At 41.4% G+C, this 18,524-nt stretch overlaps 1 protein-coding gene across 1 annotated transcript in view; it reads left to right on the top strand.

Moving 5' to 3' along the window:
* HSD17B4 (hydroxysteroid 17-beta dehydrogenase 4) overlaps positions 1–18,524 on the top strand; it is a 64,416-nt gene that overhangs the window by 2,303 nt on the left and 43,589 nt on the right. The window contains exons 2-5 of the mRNA XM_032214116.1: positions 1,063–1,116; positions 15,120–15,227; positions 17,223–17,282; positions 18,490–18,511. Of these exons, the coding sequence (XP_032070007.1) occupies positions 1,063–1,116; positions 15,120–15,227; positions 17,223–17,282; positions 18,490–18,511 (244 nt within the window). The remainder of the gene's footprint in view (positions 1–1,062; positions 1,117–15,119; positions 15,228–17,222; positions 17,283–18,489; positions 18,512–18,524) is intronic.

Raw genomic sequence — 18,524 nt, 5'->3', positions numbered from 1 at the left:
AGATCAGAGATTGCCTATGTAAAGAAACTTAATTATCAATCTTGTCTCAGTTTGAAAATGTGATTTTAGTTTCTAAATGCTGTAGATATCAGAACTGCATAGTTTATCTTCACAATAATTTTATCGGAGTGGAGAAGACAGCCTCAAGAACGATCTCAGGATAAAATTCAAGAAAAGGACACTATGTGAAAATATTTCAGATCATATGTATCCTTTTCTGTTTAGTCGAGATGTTTTTTAAACTATTTCACTTATACTGAAAAGAACTTCAAGTAATTTTCTCACGTGTCAAACTTTTCTTTAAAAAAGGCTTACAAATTTACAGTAGTATCATGCAGCTCCTTTTAAAGAAAACAATTTTCTTTTTCTCTTTAATGGAAAATTTATTTCTTTGGATGTATAAAAAGGAGGATACCTTCTAAAGTTTTGGAGCTTAATTGAATTGTATTAATCTGCTGTATTCTGAGTAGTTCTTTGCCTTTTCTTCTGTAGTGACCTATTTGGAATTCCCAATTGATTCTACAACAACGTTTCTTAACCTTGATAACTTTTAAGACATGCTCCTGGGAATTTATAGGAATCGAAGTCTATGCATCTTAAAGTTGCCAGGATTGAGCAATACTTGTCTAGATCACATGTCATCAAGACTGAGCATTTTTCTACTTCTGTTTAACCCAATGCATCAGATACATGCATCAGAGGAGCCATGGTGATGCAGTGGTTAGAATGCAGTACTGCAGGCTACTTCTGCTGCCTGCCGGCTGCCTGCAATTTGGCAGATTGAATCTCACCAGGCTCAAGGTTGACTCAGCCTTCCATCCTTACGAGGTTGGTAAAATGAGGTTGGCAATATACTGATTCTGTAAACCGCTTAGAGAGGGATGTAAAGCACTATAAAGCGGCATATAAGTCTAAGTGCTATCACTATACTCATATCTAAGAGCAATACCACATTTTGCTTTTAAGTATATAATTGTCTCCTTTGATGTTGACTTCCTGTGTGGTTTTTTAAAAAAACGGTCAGGTTATAAAATACTTTACTTATTTTTTTCTTTATGCTAGGACTGGGCAGAGCATATGCATTGGCTTTTGCTGAAAGAGGAGCTTCTGTGGTTGGTAAGTATTTTTTTTTCTGCCAGTAACTGTTAAATTCATAATTGTGTTTTAAAATGAAACTTATTCTAATCATCTTCACCTTTTTCTTAATAAAATTATTTTCTTTACTCTTCAATTATTTTTGCTTCTTTTCCATTGAAATTCCTCATGACAAAAATGATTTGCTATGGTAATGAAGATCCAAGGAGGTTTGTCACTTAGCATACTAAGATACTATTGTGTTTCCCTGAAAATTTGACCTACTCAGAAAATAAGCCCTACCTTATTTTACATATGTGCCGAATATAAGCTCTATCCTCAAAATATGCCCTAATTAAGACCCTGTCCACTCCAGGGTACACAGGTAAAATTAAGCTAGGGTTGGGATGGAGCTATTGTACTATGTACCTTCAGACAATTGCAGCCAGGCCTTACACACCTCGAACCATTTCTTTTGCAGCCGGCAAGATTTTGCTGAAGGTCTCTCTAGCCGATAACACAGCTCCAGATCCATCCAGAGCTCTGTTATCGGCTGCAGAGGTCTTCAGGAAAGCCTTGTTGGCTTTGCCAGACGAAGAAGTTCCTGAAAGACTCTGATAGCGAAAAGAGGCCAGTGCAAGGGAGATGAGTCAATGGACAACATCCTCCCAAAATAAGACCTGTTACCTTTTTGGGGGGCAAAAAAAATATAAGACAAGGTCTTATGTTCGGGGAAACACGGTATTAATGTGCCATCTTACCCACTACTACTTATTTATGCGGAACATATTGCTAAGTTACAATGGTAGTTACGGTTAGAGAATGTATAGTTCCTGAAAAACAGGTTCATTTAATATTATGCTTTCTGAAATGCCTTAGAGGACTGTTTCTAAATCCTGTGTACAACACTAGCCTACACAGATAACATTGTGAAAGTTAAGAGATTAATTTGTATATTTGGCATACATTTTTATTTATAGCTCTCTTTTGCAACAAGTATTTCATAGCATATTAAGAAATATTAAGGAATTGCTTACCACATATATTTGTACACCGACTATGTTAGTTTTGTCCACTGAAGAGGTAACAGGTTAACCAAATAATATTTACATGACTACAGAAGACTAAATCAAGTTTAGCTAATGAACTGGAGAAAATTGGAAGATAAAATGCAAATGTTACAAAGTCCATATTCTGGTGTAACTCAATAATGAGTGTAGAGTGTCTAGTAAATTGGCATCCTGTCAGAAAACCTCGCAAAGCCAAATCTTAAAAACTATACCTATTTTGGGAACAAAGAACAAAATAGCTTGTACAATAGTTTATTCAGCAGGAGCTGGCAAGAAATTTTATAATGCAAATGTACAGTTTTAAGAAATTTAGGTAACATTCCAACTTGCTGGTGAGATCCCTGACACTAACTAACCACAGAGGATATTGTACTTTGGAATTAAATAACTCTCAGTTTCTGATTTTCTCATATTCACATTAGTCTCTGAAAAACTAGTATTGTTTTCAATCTGAATGTTTTTGAGTGGGACGTAGCATTTCTCCACCCTCATAATCTTTGAACCCTAGTCCTGTTCAAGTAAATAACGTCCAAGAAGCTAAATTATTTTTTTTCTTTTTTGACTTCAATTTAGAATTGTGTATTTGAATACTAATTCTTGAAAAATAGTTGAATTCAACAAGAGTTGAATAATAACTTTGATTTAAAAAAAGGTTTTCCACAGTTGTATTAAGAATTTTTTAAATAACCAATTTCGTTGTATTTATTTTGTACAATGACAATAAAGACTATACTATACTAAGGTCTTTGTCCAATGCAGGCTATGTAGTTTCACAGGTAATACTTGTGATCTTTGAATTTTTAACTAGTATTTCTAGACTTTTATAAATAAAATCCAAAGTATCTTTTAATTTTTTTCTTCCCAGCTGTGCTATAGGGACTAATGTTTTAGACTATTCAGCAGACAGAGTAGAATAATGAGAAACTTTAAATGACAACAATCTAAGTTATATTATTAATGAAATGATTTTTATTTTTATTTTTTTACAAAAGAATGAATGTCAGTAACCCTCAGTTTATTAAAATTCCTACAGATACATAAATCTGCTTTAGTGACATGTGTTTGTAATTCCCTGTACTTTTTCAGTATTAACACTGCTGTCCTAACTGGGCAATATATGTTACTGAAATCCATGAGAACTGTTTCTGAATAAAGAGATCTGGGATTAGCCAATAGGCACTTTGGCCAACTGGATTTAGTAACATCTAATTCTAGTTTCCATTTAAGCAAAAATTATTATGATAGCTTGAAATTACCTGGTACTTAGAATGAACGCCAAACCATTACATCCTGACTGGATAGTTCAGCCACTAACTAATAGGGTTATCTTTTGAACTTCAGCTTAGCAGTAATGGAAAAGATTATTAGACTGGCAACCTAATTTAGCCCAGTGTGCTTACCTAAAATGTGATGATGAGCCTAATTCAGAAATTCAGTAATGTAAAATAAATTAAGCATCACTGCTTAATTGCTGATTTGCAAGACTGTGTATCTTGGTTCATTTAAAAATAATTTGGGGCTAAATTTGTTGGTGATAGAGGTGTTAAATTTCCAAATAATGATGAAAAGTAAATTAGGTATATTTACAATATTTACACACAGACACAGACACACAGACACACACACACACACACACACCACAAATTAAATGATGAGACACGGATTTTGAAGGTATTAAATGGAAAAAATATATGTATTTTACGTATGAAGTGGGTGGCTCTGATTGGAAGAATGCATTGTTGTTCGCGTCTAGAAATAGAGACGTAGCAAAAATGAATCCAAATTTAAAGGGAGATTATTTTGTAAGTATGCCTGGAAAGCTATTTGACCAGTTTGTGATTATTTGAAAGTTATTGTACCAGTTTCTGATTATTTCCCCCTGCACCCTTTTAAAGAGCAGAAAGTGAGGAATGCAGGGAATATGTAGTTGATCTTCAGCAGGTCATTGAGAAATCAATGTGAAAAAAGTATACATTTTCTTGTTTAGAATAAGATTGCTAAACTGAAACTGCAATTATTATGAGGGTTCTCTGAGGATTGGTTTATTAGCCCAAAGGCTTCAACTTTAAAGGTTTTTCATTCTTTGATACAAAAGTCTCCAGTGAATGAAAACGGAAAAAGTATTTTCATGGCATGTCATTAATCTAGTTTAGCTAACCAGTTAACTAACTAAATAAAATAACCTTTTTTTTGCAAAAGAATTACTTTTTCACCATTTCATTTTGGTTGCCTATCTGACAGTTTTTTTCATTATTTACAAGACTGTTTGGTTTGGTTGTTGAATAAAATGAAAATATAAAATCCCTTGGCAGGATTCTTCTACTTATAAGAGGCAATTATGTTATGCCTGAAAATTATTTCCAGTTGTGCCCAGTAATAGAAATGGCATTGGCAGTTCTCAAAGGAAAGAGGAAATCATGTTTTGTCTTCCATTTGGCATGTATTGTATCACCCTCTAGTAAGAAGCAATCATTTCTGCCAATATTGCTAAATGTCAGATTATTGTTGATGAAAAGCAGGAAAATACAAAAAAGCAAATAAGTACACTCTTGTGATGTAGAAAAAATATTTTGGCAGTTGTGGGTCTTCCAGGTACGTATTTACTTATTTATTTGCAGGATTTATATTGCTGCCTATCTCACATCTAGGCCCGTGATGGCGAACCTATGGCACGTGTGCCAGAGATGACATGCAGAGGCTTGTCTATGGGCATGAGTGCCGTCGCCAGCTGCATTTACGGGTTCCATTGTGTGGATACATTCTGGCCAGCTGGTCTGGTGTGCATGCGCATCCGGACAGCTGTTGTCTTCTGGGTTCCATCACACGAATGCGTGCCGGCCAGCTGGCCAGTGTGCATACGCACATTGGAACCTGGAAGTGCATCTAGCATGGTATGCGTGCGGTGAGCCACTCTCTTCTAGGTTCCAACATGCACATGCACACTAGCCAGCTGGTCTTCGCACATGCATGCAACAAAACCCGAAGTGCAGCTAGTGATGGCATGCATGTACACGTGGCCAGCCACTCTCTTCTGGGTTCTGACATGCACATGTGTGCAGACCAGCTGGCTGACACACATGGATGTGATGGGACCCGGAAGAGAGCGGCTGGCATGCTCACTGGCCAGCTGCTCTCTTCTTGGTGCACTGGTCCGTGTGCGCTAATGCAAGTGTGACACTTCTGTTTTGGAACTCCATGCCAAAAATGTTAGCCACCACTGATTTAGGCAGCTCACAATAATTCATAAAAATTATAAAAATTAGAATATTTTCTCTCCCCCCCCCTCCAACTGTCACACCAAACAGCCTACCACTCAAAACCCAACTTAGCTTCACGGTCCTTCAGAAGGGTAGGGATCCTTCTCAGATTTTGGACAGGGTAACACACATTTGATGGGAGTCAGTTGGGTGAATCACATTGGTCCTTCTTCCCACCTCTGCCCTTTTCCCCAAAGTAGCCGTTCCCAAACATCCTGACTTGAGTGGTTGACAGACAAGGGAGAGAAGTGAGGAATTGATTTTGCTTGTTTGTTTGTTTGGAGCACCAGCAAGCAAACCTATTTTCCCCGTTTCCCCCCATATAACCCTGCAATGAGATAGAAACAAGACTTGTGTATGGGGGATGTTTTGCCACATATCAGACTCACACAAATCCTAACTTTCCGTTTTGTTTTCCAGGACTTTAGATTTCAGCCAACTTAAGTCCTATTTGGAGTTCACTTTGAATTCTATTTTATTTTTGAACGACCTACTGAGCTATTAAATCAAAGGATAGAATAGTAGGCTAGGAAGTATGAATGGATGGGAATGTTACCATGTCTTTAAATGTCTTTGTTAATGAGTTGAATTAAGATATGGAGCTGAAGCTTTGCAAATGTTTAAGTACCTCCGAACCAGGAGACTTCATATTTCTCAATACAAATACAAGTAGTCCTCAACTTATGTTCATTTATTGACCATTCAGAGATACAACAGCACTGGGAAAAAAATGACCTAGAACTGTTTTTCAACCTTACGACCGTTGTAAGATTCCCATTGCCGCGATTAACATTTGTACACTTGATAACGGTCTCATATTCATGATAATTCCAGTATCCTGGGATCATGTAATCATCTTTCGTGACCTTCTGACAAGGAAAATCAATGGGGAAGCCAGATTCACTTAAAAGCCATGTTAAAAGAAGATCAGCTGGGAGTCTGGGAGGCAGCAGGGGACAGGTCTAGCCTATTTGCTGGTTTCCAAACTACTCAAAATTTCCACTACCGGTTCTCCAGAACCTGTCAGAACTGGCTGAATACTACCTCTGATGTGTGGACTTCAACTCCGAGAATCAGCAGCATTGCCGAGGTTGACCAACTTTGCTTTACAGAAAATTATTAAAAGTGGCTAGAACAAGCCTTTATCACTTTGTACTAAACCTATAGATTACATACAAAAACAAGTGTTTTATAGCAACAAAACTCCAAGCTGGATAAATTTTGTTGCTTCCTTCTTTTTAGATCTTTTTAATTATCTATAAAATGCCCAGAATTATTGGGAGTTAATCGGAGTTGGAAAGCGTAATAATTATTTATAATTATTTATAATTTAAAACCATATTTTAAATAATGGAAAAAAGGATTTTTCCATTTCTGTTACTGAAATAACCATAATATTAAATATTTATGATTGAATATTTTATATAGCTGCTGTATTGAGCAAATGACTATAAATATAAGCAGAATAATTTTACAGATAAATGCTAAGTGGAATCAGAATCCTTGCCAGAAACACTGAATGCAAACAGTCTTTTTGAATAAAAATCCAATTTGTATGAAGCTATTTTTTTCTCAGTAGCTTTCATGAATTTTGTATTGGCCTATGAGCAATTTTGTTTACTATTTTGCTTTTGTGAGGATCAGGCCTCTTTAGAATGAACAAGAGTGGAACAAGGTTTTCTGAGTTGCCATTAATAAGATTTATGAGTTCTTATGAGTTTTATTATTATTTATAGGCCGCCCTTTTCCCTGAGGGGACTCAGGGCGGCTTACAAAATATAGGGAAGGGGGTACAAAACAGTAAACATGAAACAATACATGAGTAAAAATAATACACAACATTCATTCATCATTCAGGTGCGGACAGATTACGATCTTTATCCCCAGGCCTGACGGGATAGCCAGGACTTGAGGGCTGTGCGGAAGGTCTGGACGGTGGTGAGGGTACGAATCTCCACGGGGAGGTCGTTCCAAAGGGTCAGAGCTACTACTGAAAAGGCTCTCCTCCGTGTGGTTGCCAGTCGACACTGACTGGCAGATGGAACTCGGAGGAGGCCTAATCTATGCGATCTAATAGGTCGCAGGGAGGTAATTGGCAGGAGGCGGTCTCTCAAGTACGCAGATCCACTACCATGAAGGGCTTTATGGGTGGTAAGTAGCACCTTGAAGCGCACCCGGAGATCAACAGGTAGCCAGCGCAGCTCGCGGAGGATAGGTGTTATGTGGGCGAACCGAGGTGCACCCACAATCACTCGCGCGGCCGCATTCTGGACTAGCTGAAGTCTCCGGGTGCTCTTCAAGGGCAGCCCCATGTAGAGCACGTTGCAGTATTCCAGCCTAGAGGTCACAAGGGCTCGAGTGACTGTTGTGAGAGCCTCCCGGTTCAGGTAGGGCCGCAACTGGCGCATCAGGCGAACCTGAGCAAATGCCCCCCTGGTCACAGCTGACAAATGATGGTCGAAACTCAGCTGTGGGTCCAGGAGGACTCCCAAGTTGCGGACCCTGTCTGAGGGGTATAAATTTTGTCCCCCCAGCCTGATTGATGGAACATTAACCAAATTTTTGGGAGGAAAACACAACAGCCACTCGGTCTTTTCCGGGTTGAGCACCAGTTTGTTAGCTCTCATCCAGTCTTTAACAGCCTCAAGGCCCCGGTTCATCACTTCCACCGCTTCATTGAGTTGGCACGGGGCGGACAGATACAACTGTGTATCGTCCGCATATTGGTGGTATTTTATCCCGTGCCTCCGAATGATCTCGCCCAGCGGTTTCATGTATATGTTAAATAGTAGGGGGGATAAGACTGAACCCTGCGGCACCCCACAAGTAAGGGGCCTCGGGGACGATCTCTGCCCCCCCACCAACACCGACTGCGACCTGTCCGAGAGGTAGGAGGAGAACCACTGCAGAACAGTGCCTCCCACTCCCACCTCCCGCAGTCGTCGCAGAAGGATACCATGGTCGATGGTATCGAAAGCCGCTGAGAGGTCAAGGAGAACCAGGATGGACGCATGGCCTCCATCTCTGGCTCTCCAGAGATCATCGGTCAATGCGACCAAAGCGGTTTCTGTGCTGTAACCGGGCCTGAAGCCAGACTGGAAGGGGTCAAGATAGTTAGCTTCCTCCAAGGTACGCTGAAGCTGGAAGGCCACCACCTTCTCAACAACCTTCCCCACAAAGGGGAGGTTGGAGACTGGACGGTAGTTGTTAAGAATTGCTGGATCCAAGGACGGTTTCTTCAGGAGGGGTCTCACCACCGCCGCCTTCAGCGCGGTGGGGAGGTGTCCCTCCCGAAGAGAGGTGGTAACAACCGCCTGGATCCAGCCTCGTGTCAACTCACTGCTGTTGGCAACCAGCCAGGAGGGACACGGGTCCAGTATACAGGTGGAGGCGCTCACAGCTCGCATAGCCTTGTCCACATCCCCGGAGGCAACATCCTGAAACTCAACCCAGAGATGGTCTGCCAGATCATTCCCCTGTGTCTCGGCTGGATCTGCAAGAGTGGAGTCCAGGTCCGATCGAAACCGAGCAACTTTGTCCGCCAAGAACTGTACATATTCCTCAGCCTTACCCTGTAAAGGGTTCTCCGTCTCCCTCCTATTTAGGAGGGAGCGGGTTATCCTAAACAGGGCGGCTGGGCGGGACTCGGCGGACGCTACCAAGGAGGCAATGTGTGATCTTTTGGCTGTTCTTAGAGCCCGAATATACTCCTTGGTGCAAGCTGTCAACAGTGCCCGGCTCGACTCAGACCTATCAGACCTCCACAGGTGCTCTAGGCGTCTCCTCCGGCGCTTTGTCTCACGGAGCTCCTCGGTGAACCAAGGAGGCCTCCGTGGGCCGCTGACCTGGAGGGGCCGTAGTGGCGCAATCCGGTTAAGAGACTCTGATGCTGCCGAGTGCCAGGCAGCAGCAAGAGTCTCCGCCGAACTGTGGGCGAGAGCATCTGGAATAACCCCAAGCTCCGTCTGGAACCTTACTGGGTCCATAAGTCGCCTGGGGCGGAACCACCTGGTCGGTTCCTCCTCCCTACGGTGGGGGTTTGGCCTCCGGAAGTCTAGCCTCAGTAGGCAGTGGTCTGACCACGACAGGGGAATGGTCTCATTTCCCCTCAGACCAAGATCATAACTCCACTGCTCCGAGAGGAATACGAGGTCGAGCGTGTGACCCGCTGAGTGGGTTGGGCCTCGAATTACTTGGGTCAAGCCCATGGCTGTCATGGAAGCCATGAACTCCTGCGCTCCATCAGAGTGTTCACCGAGCGAAGGCAAATTGAAGTCCCCCAGAACCATAAGCCTAGGGAACTCAACTGCCAGCTCGGCTACTGACTCGAGGAGCGAGGGGAGGGCTGCTGCAACGCAGTTGGGAGGCAGGTACGTGAGCAGCAAACCCACTTGACCCTTGAGGTCCAGCGTCACCAGTAGGGACTCACACCCGACAAGCTCCGGAGCAGGGATCCTACGAGGTACTAAAGACTCCCGGATTACAATAGCCACACCGCCACCCCTTCCCTGGGCTCTCGGCTGATGAAGCACCTGAAATCCGTCTGGGCACATCTCTACGAGGGGGACTCCTCCTTCTGTGCCCAGCCAGGTCTCAGTAATACATGCCAGGTCTGCGCCCTCGTCTGTTATCAAGTCCCGGACGAGGGGAGCCTTGTGAACAACAGACCTGGCATTTAGCGACAGCAGCCTGAGACCAGGGTCCTGACTGCTCGCGCCATCTGACCTTGGAGTGGGACTCATAGGGCCGGAAGGAGGGATCTCTGTGATATAGCGAACCCTCCTTCCCCGGTAATGGCCAGCCCTAAAGTCCCCGCCGTATCTGCCCCTCCCTGTTATGACCGCAATGCTCCGACCCTCTCCCGTGGATGTAGTTCCCCCAACCACCCCGGTGGCCCCCGCAAATCCCACCAGGTCCTCCGAATCATACATACTCATTCACTCACTCAAACAGTCCCCACATAGTAATTAAAACACAAAAAATACAACAGTAATAATGATAAAAGTGGGATCATTCATTCAATCTCATACATACTCCTAACATATCCCAAACACAGTAAGAAAAAAAAAGAAAAGATAGAAAGATAGAAAAAGGGAGAAAAAAATAGAATTGCGCACTTATTACGTTGTTAAAAAGCGAGTCCAGATAGAGCCAAATGGCTCTCCATAATTAAAGTAAGTAAAATAGGTGGTGTGATTAGCGTCCAGTTATAGTCCGAAGAAGGTATACGGTGGGGTAGATCGTATTCCCCTCTTCTATTGGTCTGGATAAGTCCAAAGAGTCCGGAATAAATAAAGGGGATAGGAGGTAGTCTTCCACCAGTGCTGCTCCAAATAGAGTTCCCAGGATAATAGTGGTGAGTGATGTTACTGATGGTACTCAAAGTCCGATAAAGCTGAGCTAGCAGGTCTGGAGCCAGATGAAACTGAGATAGCAGGACCAAAGGCAGATGGAACTTAGCTAGCAAGTCTGGGTAACCAAACACCACAATCAGATGTGGCTGGAGGTTAGTAACCCACCATAAGGGGGCGACAGATGGTACGTGGAAGACACAAGGCAGAGCCTCACCGAAGCAAAGGGAGGCAGGAAATAAAATACGTCCAGGGAGCCACCTGACTGGGCAGGGATAAAGAAGGGAGGAGGCAATGCTGGGAGGGAAGTAAGGCTGGATGGAGAAAGGGGCCATCCGGAGGGGCTGGTGCAGCATCGGGGGAAACCACCCATCCACTCTGCTCAGTCCCCCCACTGCTCCGATACGTTCTCTCTCCCTCCAAGATGATGATGGTCTCACACAGCCCCAATGAGGCAGTTCAATAAGCCTGGTAGAAAAAGTTCGATAAGCCAGGCAGAGAAGCCAGGTAGAAAGGCGAAAAGCCACCACCGTTGCAGCCGGCGTGATGTTACTCCTCCCACCGCCAAGTAATGCAAACAACTCGCGGAGCCCAAAACCCCAAAGTTGTAAAGCCCGGGGACGTCTAGAAACGGCGACCCCTGCAAGGGGCTGGGCTGGTCCTATCAATTTTCTCTCCTTCCAAGGCGGCAATAGTCCCATAGAACCCCAGTGCTGTGGCTCAATAGTCCAAAGGAAATCGCCTGGATCGAAAAACGCTGACACGACGCCGCCCCCCCCACTGTCGGATAACGCGGGCGGCTCGCCGTTCACAGACCTTCGAGATCGCACTGTCCGGGGTCGCTCAGAAATGGCGACCCCCACAAAGGTTTGGGCTCCTCGGGTCCCCTGGATTCCGGACATCCCCGGGACCTTCTTCGGGCGCATAAATTTCAAAGTTTTCAGATGTTTTTCCGGCGTTTGCTCTCCTTATCGTCTGGAGCAAAACGCCTAGGCGCCATCTTCCGTTCTCGCACATGCGCAGGATAAGCCAAAGCAGAATGAATTTTTAAAAAAGAAACAAAAGTATAAAATAGAAGAACAAGTGCTGTACATATCTCTGTTTCATGGCTATATTTGGTGTTTGGAGTCAGGGCTGACTCCTGGTAACTACCTGGACATATTCCTGCAGTTTTCTTGCCAAGATTTTAAAAATAGCCTGTTTCCCTGAAAATAAGACCTTTCCCGAAATAAGATCTGGCATATTTTTTATATGTGCACCTAATATAAACCCTACCCCCAAGTAGGTCCTATTTAAGAGCCTATGCAGCAATTCGCTCACCCATTCCGTCTGGTTGTTGTGCCATAGCCACGAGGGTGGTGGAGCTTACCCCAGGGCTCCAGTATCCATGCCATCCATGCCCTGACACCTGCCTCACAGCAGCAGCACCAGCAGCCATGTGCAGCAGGAGCCATGTGGCTGCCAGCCCACTTCTGCTTGCTCACAGCCGCAACAGAGCAGGAGGCCAAGCGGTGTGCTGATGCCACAGCTGTGAGGTGAGGCAGGTATCATGGTATGGGTGGCCTGGCTGCGGAAGCCCTGAGGTAAGCTGGTGCAGTATACATGGGGCAGCTCCACCACCCCTGCCTCGTGGTGGTGGCACTGGCACAACGTACGGCCTCCTGCCTCATCGCAAGCAAGCAGAAGAGCCTTTACATGGAAAAAAGGACACCCTCCAAAATAAGCTCTAGTGCTTAATTTGATGTCCAAAATAAAATAAGACCCAGTCTTATTTTAGGGGAAACATGGGTAGCTTGCCATTGCCTGCTTCCTAGGGCTACAAGGAAGTTAGTGACTGGCCCAAAGTCACCCAACTGGCTTTGTGCCTTCTGATTTCTAGTCTGATAGCAATAGCAATAGCAGTTAGACTTATATACCGCTTCATAGGGCTTTCAGCCCTCTCTAAGCCATTTACAGAGTCAGCATATCTCCCCCACAGTCGGTCCTCATTTCACCCACCTTGGAAGGATGGAAGGCTGAGTCAACCTTGAGCCGGTAAGATTTGAACCGCCGAACGGCAGATAACAGTCAGCTGAAGTGGCCTGCAGTAAGGCACTCTAACCACTGCGCCACCTCGGCTCCTTTAATGATGCTTTAATCACTCCACCAAACTGGCTTTCATGTCATGGATAGTCTGTACCTACTTGGAAGCAAAAAGTAGACTAGCTAGCAAAGAAAATGAAGACAATTTTGTAAAAAATGCAGGATCTCATTGAAATAAAAAAGTAATGCTAGAAATTTAAAATTGCTGATTTTTAAGTCAGTTTCCCCCAAAATTGGTTCCCTTCAACTATACTGCCAATTAAAATATAAAGACTCACTTGAATCAAGCTCAACTCCTGGTGACTAAATGTATTCTGTCTATTTTGAATACATTCCATCCAGTGAAATAAATGATTAAATATATTTTTCTGGTTAAAACATTTTTAGGTTTGACCACACGGGGGAGATGCTGCTTCATAACAACAGATATTTTTTTAGTATAATTGGTTCTATTTTAAACTCTTCTAGGTGAATTGTTTTCTAGTATTATTGCTTAATTTGGAATTTTCTGTATTATTTAGATAGCTAGCAGTCCATTTATCATGAAAAAATGTAGTGTTTTGGAATTGCTTTTTGGATTAAAAATAGTCTGTGAAGGGTAATAAATTATTGGATCTGTCAAAGGTTGGTGCACTTTCAAAAGAATCGGTGACTTTTGTGCTTATTGCCACAAAAAGTTTGTCCAGGGTTTAAAACACATATTTTTATTTTCAGTTTGTACATCAAACACACACCTGTTCTCACAAATGTTTTTACTTATCAAAAATATGGATTACTTGATGATTCCTCAAGATTCTTCAACCAAACTATTTTCACCTACTCCACAAAAGTAAAATTGGACTTGTGATGTTGTGTGGGAAAGTGTTTATATATTCTTTCTGAAAATCTTTTTAAAATGTATAATTTATTTTATCCCCTCAGACCTTTTGATCTGAATGTACAGTAAAACTAAATCAGTAAGGGCTATCTGTATAAAAGTAAATTAGATATGAGCCCTAGTTGAAAAGAATAACTCCTTTGACCTCATGGGCTTTGATCTGTTAGCAAAGAAAATAAATAAATGAAGTGTAGCGCTACTAAATGGATGAGTGTAATTAAGTTTGAAATTACAGTTGTATGTTATCCTGGTCATTAAGTGGATCACCATGTGCCTGCCTGCACCAAATTTTAAGATTTTTTTGTGGGTCATAAAGTGAATCACCATGGTCATTAAGTGAATTCATTATCCACAATGGGTATTTTTTGCCAGGAATTGGACATAAATGCCAGTTTCAGGTAATTTTTTTAAAATAAATTATGACTGCTGGATCCTGAAAATGGCCATAAATGGTGGCTGGTTGCTGAGCACCCAAAATGTGATCATGTGACTGGGGGAGGGGGGAAATGCTTTCCAACCATCCAGTTATGAATCTGGATTATAAGTAATCCTGGAGAAGTATGTCATAACTTTAAATGGTTACTAGGTGACCAATTATAAGTTGAGGGCTATCTAAACTCTGGTATTCATTAAAATAGCCAGATTTTTTTCAGGCTTCCATGCAAATCTTAAGAATAATAATGCTGTTTTGAAGAAGCCATTGATTAAAATTAATGAAATTGATAAATCACTTTAAATACAGGAAATTATATTTATTTATTATTAAATTTATATTGTTGCCTATTTACCCATGGCATAATATTTAATACTTAGAGCAGTTGATTGGATAAGACAAATTGCTTAATATCTACAAAACTGCTGCAAGAATAAATAGACCTCTTCAGATAGCAATTTATGGAAAGAGACCCAAATATTAACAGTATGTTAAATATAAACACTATTTCTTAACAGAAAGACTCAGTTCAATTATATTATTGTCACACCTTCATAGGAGATGCTAACACTTCTGATATTTGACCTCACCAACCTGAAGTCTGAAATTCGTACATTCATTGCAGCATCTGGAAGTTGAGTTATAGCAACTGGATCTCTTTTTTTGTTGATTTGAAATGTTTTGTTGCTTATCCAAATAGCTTCTTCGGTCTGGAAGATAAGAATTGAATAAGCATTGAAATGTTTCAAATCAACAAGAAAAGAAATCCAGTTGCGATCACTCAACTTCCAGACAACTCTACCTGGATAACTGAGAATCTTCATCGACATTCATTACAGCATGAAATCTTCACTCTACCAGTGAGGCAATGCCTGAATGATCACTGAAGGCTGCAGAGAATGACAGCTATTTTATTTAAGTACTAGTTGGACTCAATTTCTCTGACTCTCTTTGTCTTTTTTATATCTGTCACAGTGAATGATCTTGGAGTTGACATCAAGGGACAGGGAAAGAGTTCTTCAGCTGCTGACAAGGTGGTTCAGGAAATACAAGCCAAAGGTGGAAAAGCAGTAGCTAATTATGGTATGTTTCTCCCACTGTATTCCAGTGAAAATATCTGCAGATAAATTCTACGGTAGAATTACTATGGTAATTCTACCATAGTTAATGCTAGAAAGAAAATCATCTGCCATTTATCATTGAGATGATTGTTGTAAATGATAATCAAAATGAAATCAGAAAGTTCCTTGAAGATTTAAATGACTGTCCCATGATAAATTATTTCAGCCAATAGAAAGTGCCTTGAATTGCATGATATTTAATGAACTCATGAATTGTTTGTGATTGCAAATCCATGTTAGATTCATAGCGTTTAGTATTGAACCATGATCGGTAATTCCAAAATGTGATAATTTTAAACTGAGGTTCACTGTCCGTTAGATTTTTATTCTTTGTTATGTTGTGGTTGTTTGATTTTGAAATATATATTATATAGATGCATTACATGAAAAAAATTCAGGTAAAATAGTCCTATTTTTAAAACTTCAGGATCTTTGTGGATAAACAATGTATTCTTTAGCTTGATATATTCATTGTGCTTCACAGAGTTTTATGTTCACTTAAAGATATAATAGTGCAGATTATCACATGCCACTGTATAATGTGGAGGTTGTTGATAAATTCTTATATCTGAACATTTTATTTTGTTATTTGAAGGCAACTGCATTCTCCTAATTTCATATTCAAGCTTATCTGTGTGTCATTAACAGTCCGTGTTTTTCTGAGCATAAGAAAGTTTGGATACAAACTCTCATTTGCACATTTACTGCATCTAATGCTATCAGAAGCAGACCCATGTGTGATGACCCGGGGCACAGCACAGAGGCAACACAGTCAGCTAATAGTTCAAACCTCCCTTTTATTGCTCCAACTTTTCCCCAACTGCTCTCATGTTTTTATCAAGTCCCAGAGCAAAGTGAACACACACACACACACACACACACACACACACACACACACACACACACCTCCAGCAGCCCCTGGCTGCAAGTAGTCCAGCACAATGCTGTGAGCACAACTGCTGCAAAGCAAGAAATCCAGCAGGGCAAGGGAATAAGTCAATGAGTCCAGGAAGCAAAGGAACAAGGCAGTTAATCCAGGAAGCAAGCAAGAAGTCCAGAAAACGTTGGCAAAGGCACACGACACTCCATGAATTCAGCGTTTGTTCCTGACATATGCCCCTCTCCACAATGTGTCCTTAAGTCTCAGTCCTCAGATGTGCCTTGTGAAGAGGGGCAGGGCGCTTTCCTCCCAAGTTGTCAGGTCATCCAGCGCTCTTCCCTCCTCCTCTCCAGTTTCCGTGATCGAGGAGGGGATGGTCCTTCCTCCACTCTGTTTCTCATATTCACTGCTTAGCCTTTCTTGGTCAACCTGCCCCTGTTCCTCCCTGACTACAAGCCGCTCCAATCCTGAAAGTCCTGGACTGACTCTGCCTGCTCCTTCCCACATTTCTCCAAAGCCAATGAAGTTGACCCCTCGATCTCCGTCAGCTCCAGTTCAGGCTCATCTTCCTCCGCAGATTCATGCTCCGACGGGGGCATGACACCTGTGTGCCTATTTTTGTAGTTATTCCTTAAAGGCATATCTTTGGAATAGCACATTTTGAGGAGATGGCAACATAATTGGGAAATGAGGATATTGGCTTTTATGACTAAACCTAAATTTTACCACTCACAAAGAAGAACATTTAGAATCCAAATCAGCATTTCTTTCCCCTGTGCATCCTGTCTTCCTAACCATAGCTATCCACTTTTGTTAGTAACACCTCAGGGAATTATGAATACAGTTGAAAGATTTCAGTAGCTGCAGTCATAGGAGCAACTTCTGTCTTTTTTTCTGTCATGAACTTGCTATCTTTGGTAAGTGCATACCAATGAATAACTTGCTTATGAAAGAAAATATTCCCTCAAGATTACATTCTATTACCATTTTGTGTTCCTCTCCCATTATGCTAGGATCTCCGTCATTTCAATAGATTCTGATCTGTGTTTCTTTCTTTCCTGTTTTTCTTCTTCTCAGATTCAGTGGAAGCTGGTGAAAAGCTTGTGCAAACCGCTCTGGATGCTTTTGGGAAAATAGGTACATTTCAAATAGAGGCATAGTTTGTTAGATTAGATAGCTGGAACCTCCTTATTATTATTCTGTATTATTTCATGAAAAAAATGAAGCAGTCTATTATTCAGGAGAAAATCTGCCATAACAAAGGAATGGCTTTATCAAGCTCCTTAACAAATTTACTTTTTGATGAAAGCTGTAATTACTTGTACTAGTAGTAATCAAGATATTTTCTCCAAGATGAGTTCTCTTTAAGTTTTTTTAAGATTAAGATTTATTTATTTTTTCTCTTCCATCTGTAAATTTTAAATTATATTTTTTGATATCATTAAAGCTTTATCATGGTCAACACAAAATTCTGCCTCAGAAGAAATTGAACTTCCTCTGAAATCAAGCCAAATATGTTTGATCATGAAAAGACCTCTCCATCAAGTAGAGGAGGGGTTGTCAAACTCACGTCATCACGTGACATATTGGGACTTTTCCCCTTCACTAAACCGGGCGGGGGTGTGGCCAGAATGTGAGTTTGACAGCCCTGAAGTAGAGGCATGAGCAAAATAAAAATAATAAATTCTTTTTGTTTAAAGCCACATTCCATTGATGGAAACAAAGCAACAATAAAGAATCCTCATAAGAATTTTCACTTTTCTCCCTTTAAACTACACATACGCAAAAACTGATATGGTTATTCTTTTAGATAAGATCTTTTTCCCATTAGCAGCGCAACTGCATATTTATGCTAAATTGAATGGTGGCCTGAAACCTGGACTTGCTTACCAGCAAATAGCTACAATAGTATGCATCAGCATGTTCTTTTTTCTTTATTTTATAAATGTTACTTCATAGAGATACAGAAATGCATTTGAATTACAATGAGGCTGTTAAGCCTGTTTTAACTTATTGCAGAAAGCAAGCAAATGGCTGTCTGCTGCACTTGCCCAGAATTCTGAAACCATTAAATTCATTCTACGAAAATGCAGTGTGTCCCTTTCTATGTCTGAGTTCATTTTTACTGCTTAAGAGATGATCATAGTTCAGACCTACATGCAGTGTCAAAGGTGTTTGCCAGCCTTTGATAACCATAATAATTCTGAAAGTCTTTTTTCCTTTATCTATTTGGGTAAGGACAAAATTAAATGCAAATAAGGTGTTAATAAATGTTATCCTTCATGCCAGAAGCAAGAATAGCTAGATTTGTTTCTTAATAATTTTGTATTGATTTAATTTACAGATATTCTGATCAATAATGCCGGGTAAGTTGATCTA

The sequence above is a fragment of the Thamnophis elegans genome, chromosome 3 (assembly GCF_009769535.1).
Source record: "Thamnophis elegans isolate rThaEle1 chromosome 3, rThaEle1.pri, whole genome shotgun sequence".
In the NCBI taxonomy this organism is placed as follows: domain Eukaryota; kingdom Metazoa; phylum Chordata; class Lepidosauria; order Squamata; family Colubridae; genus Thamnophis; species Thamnophis elegans.
The sequence above is the reverse complement of the archived record's forward strand: the minus strand, read 5'-3'. Positions and strand labels throughout refer to the sequence as shown.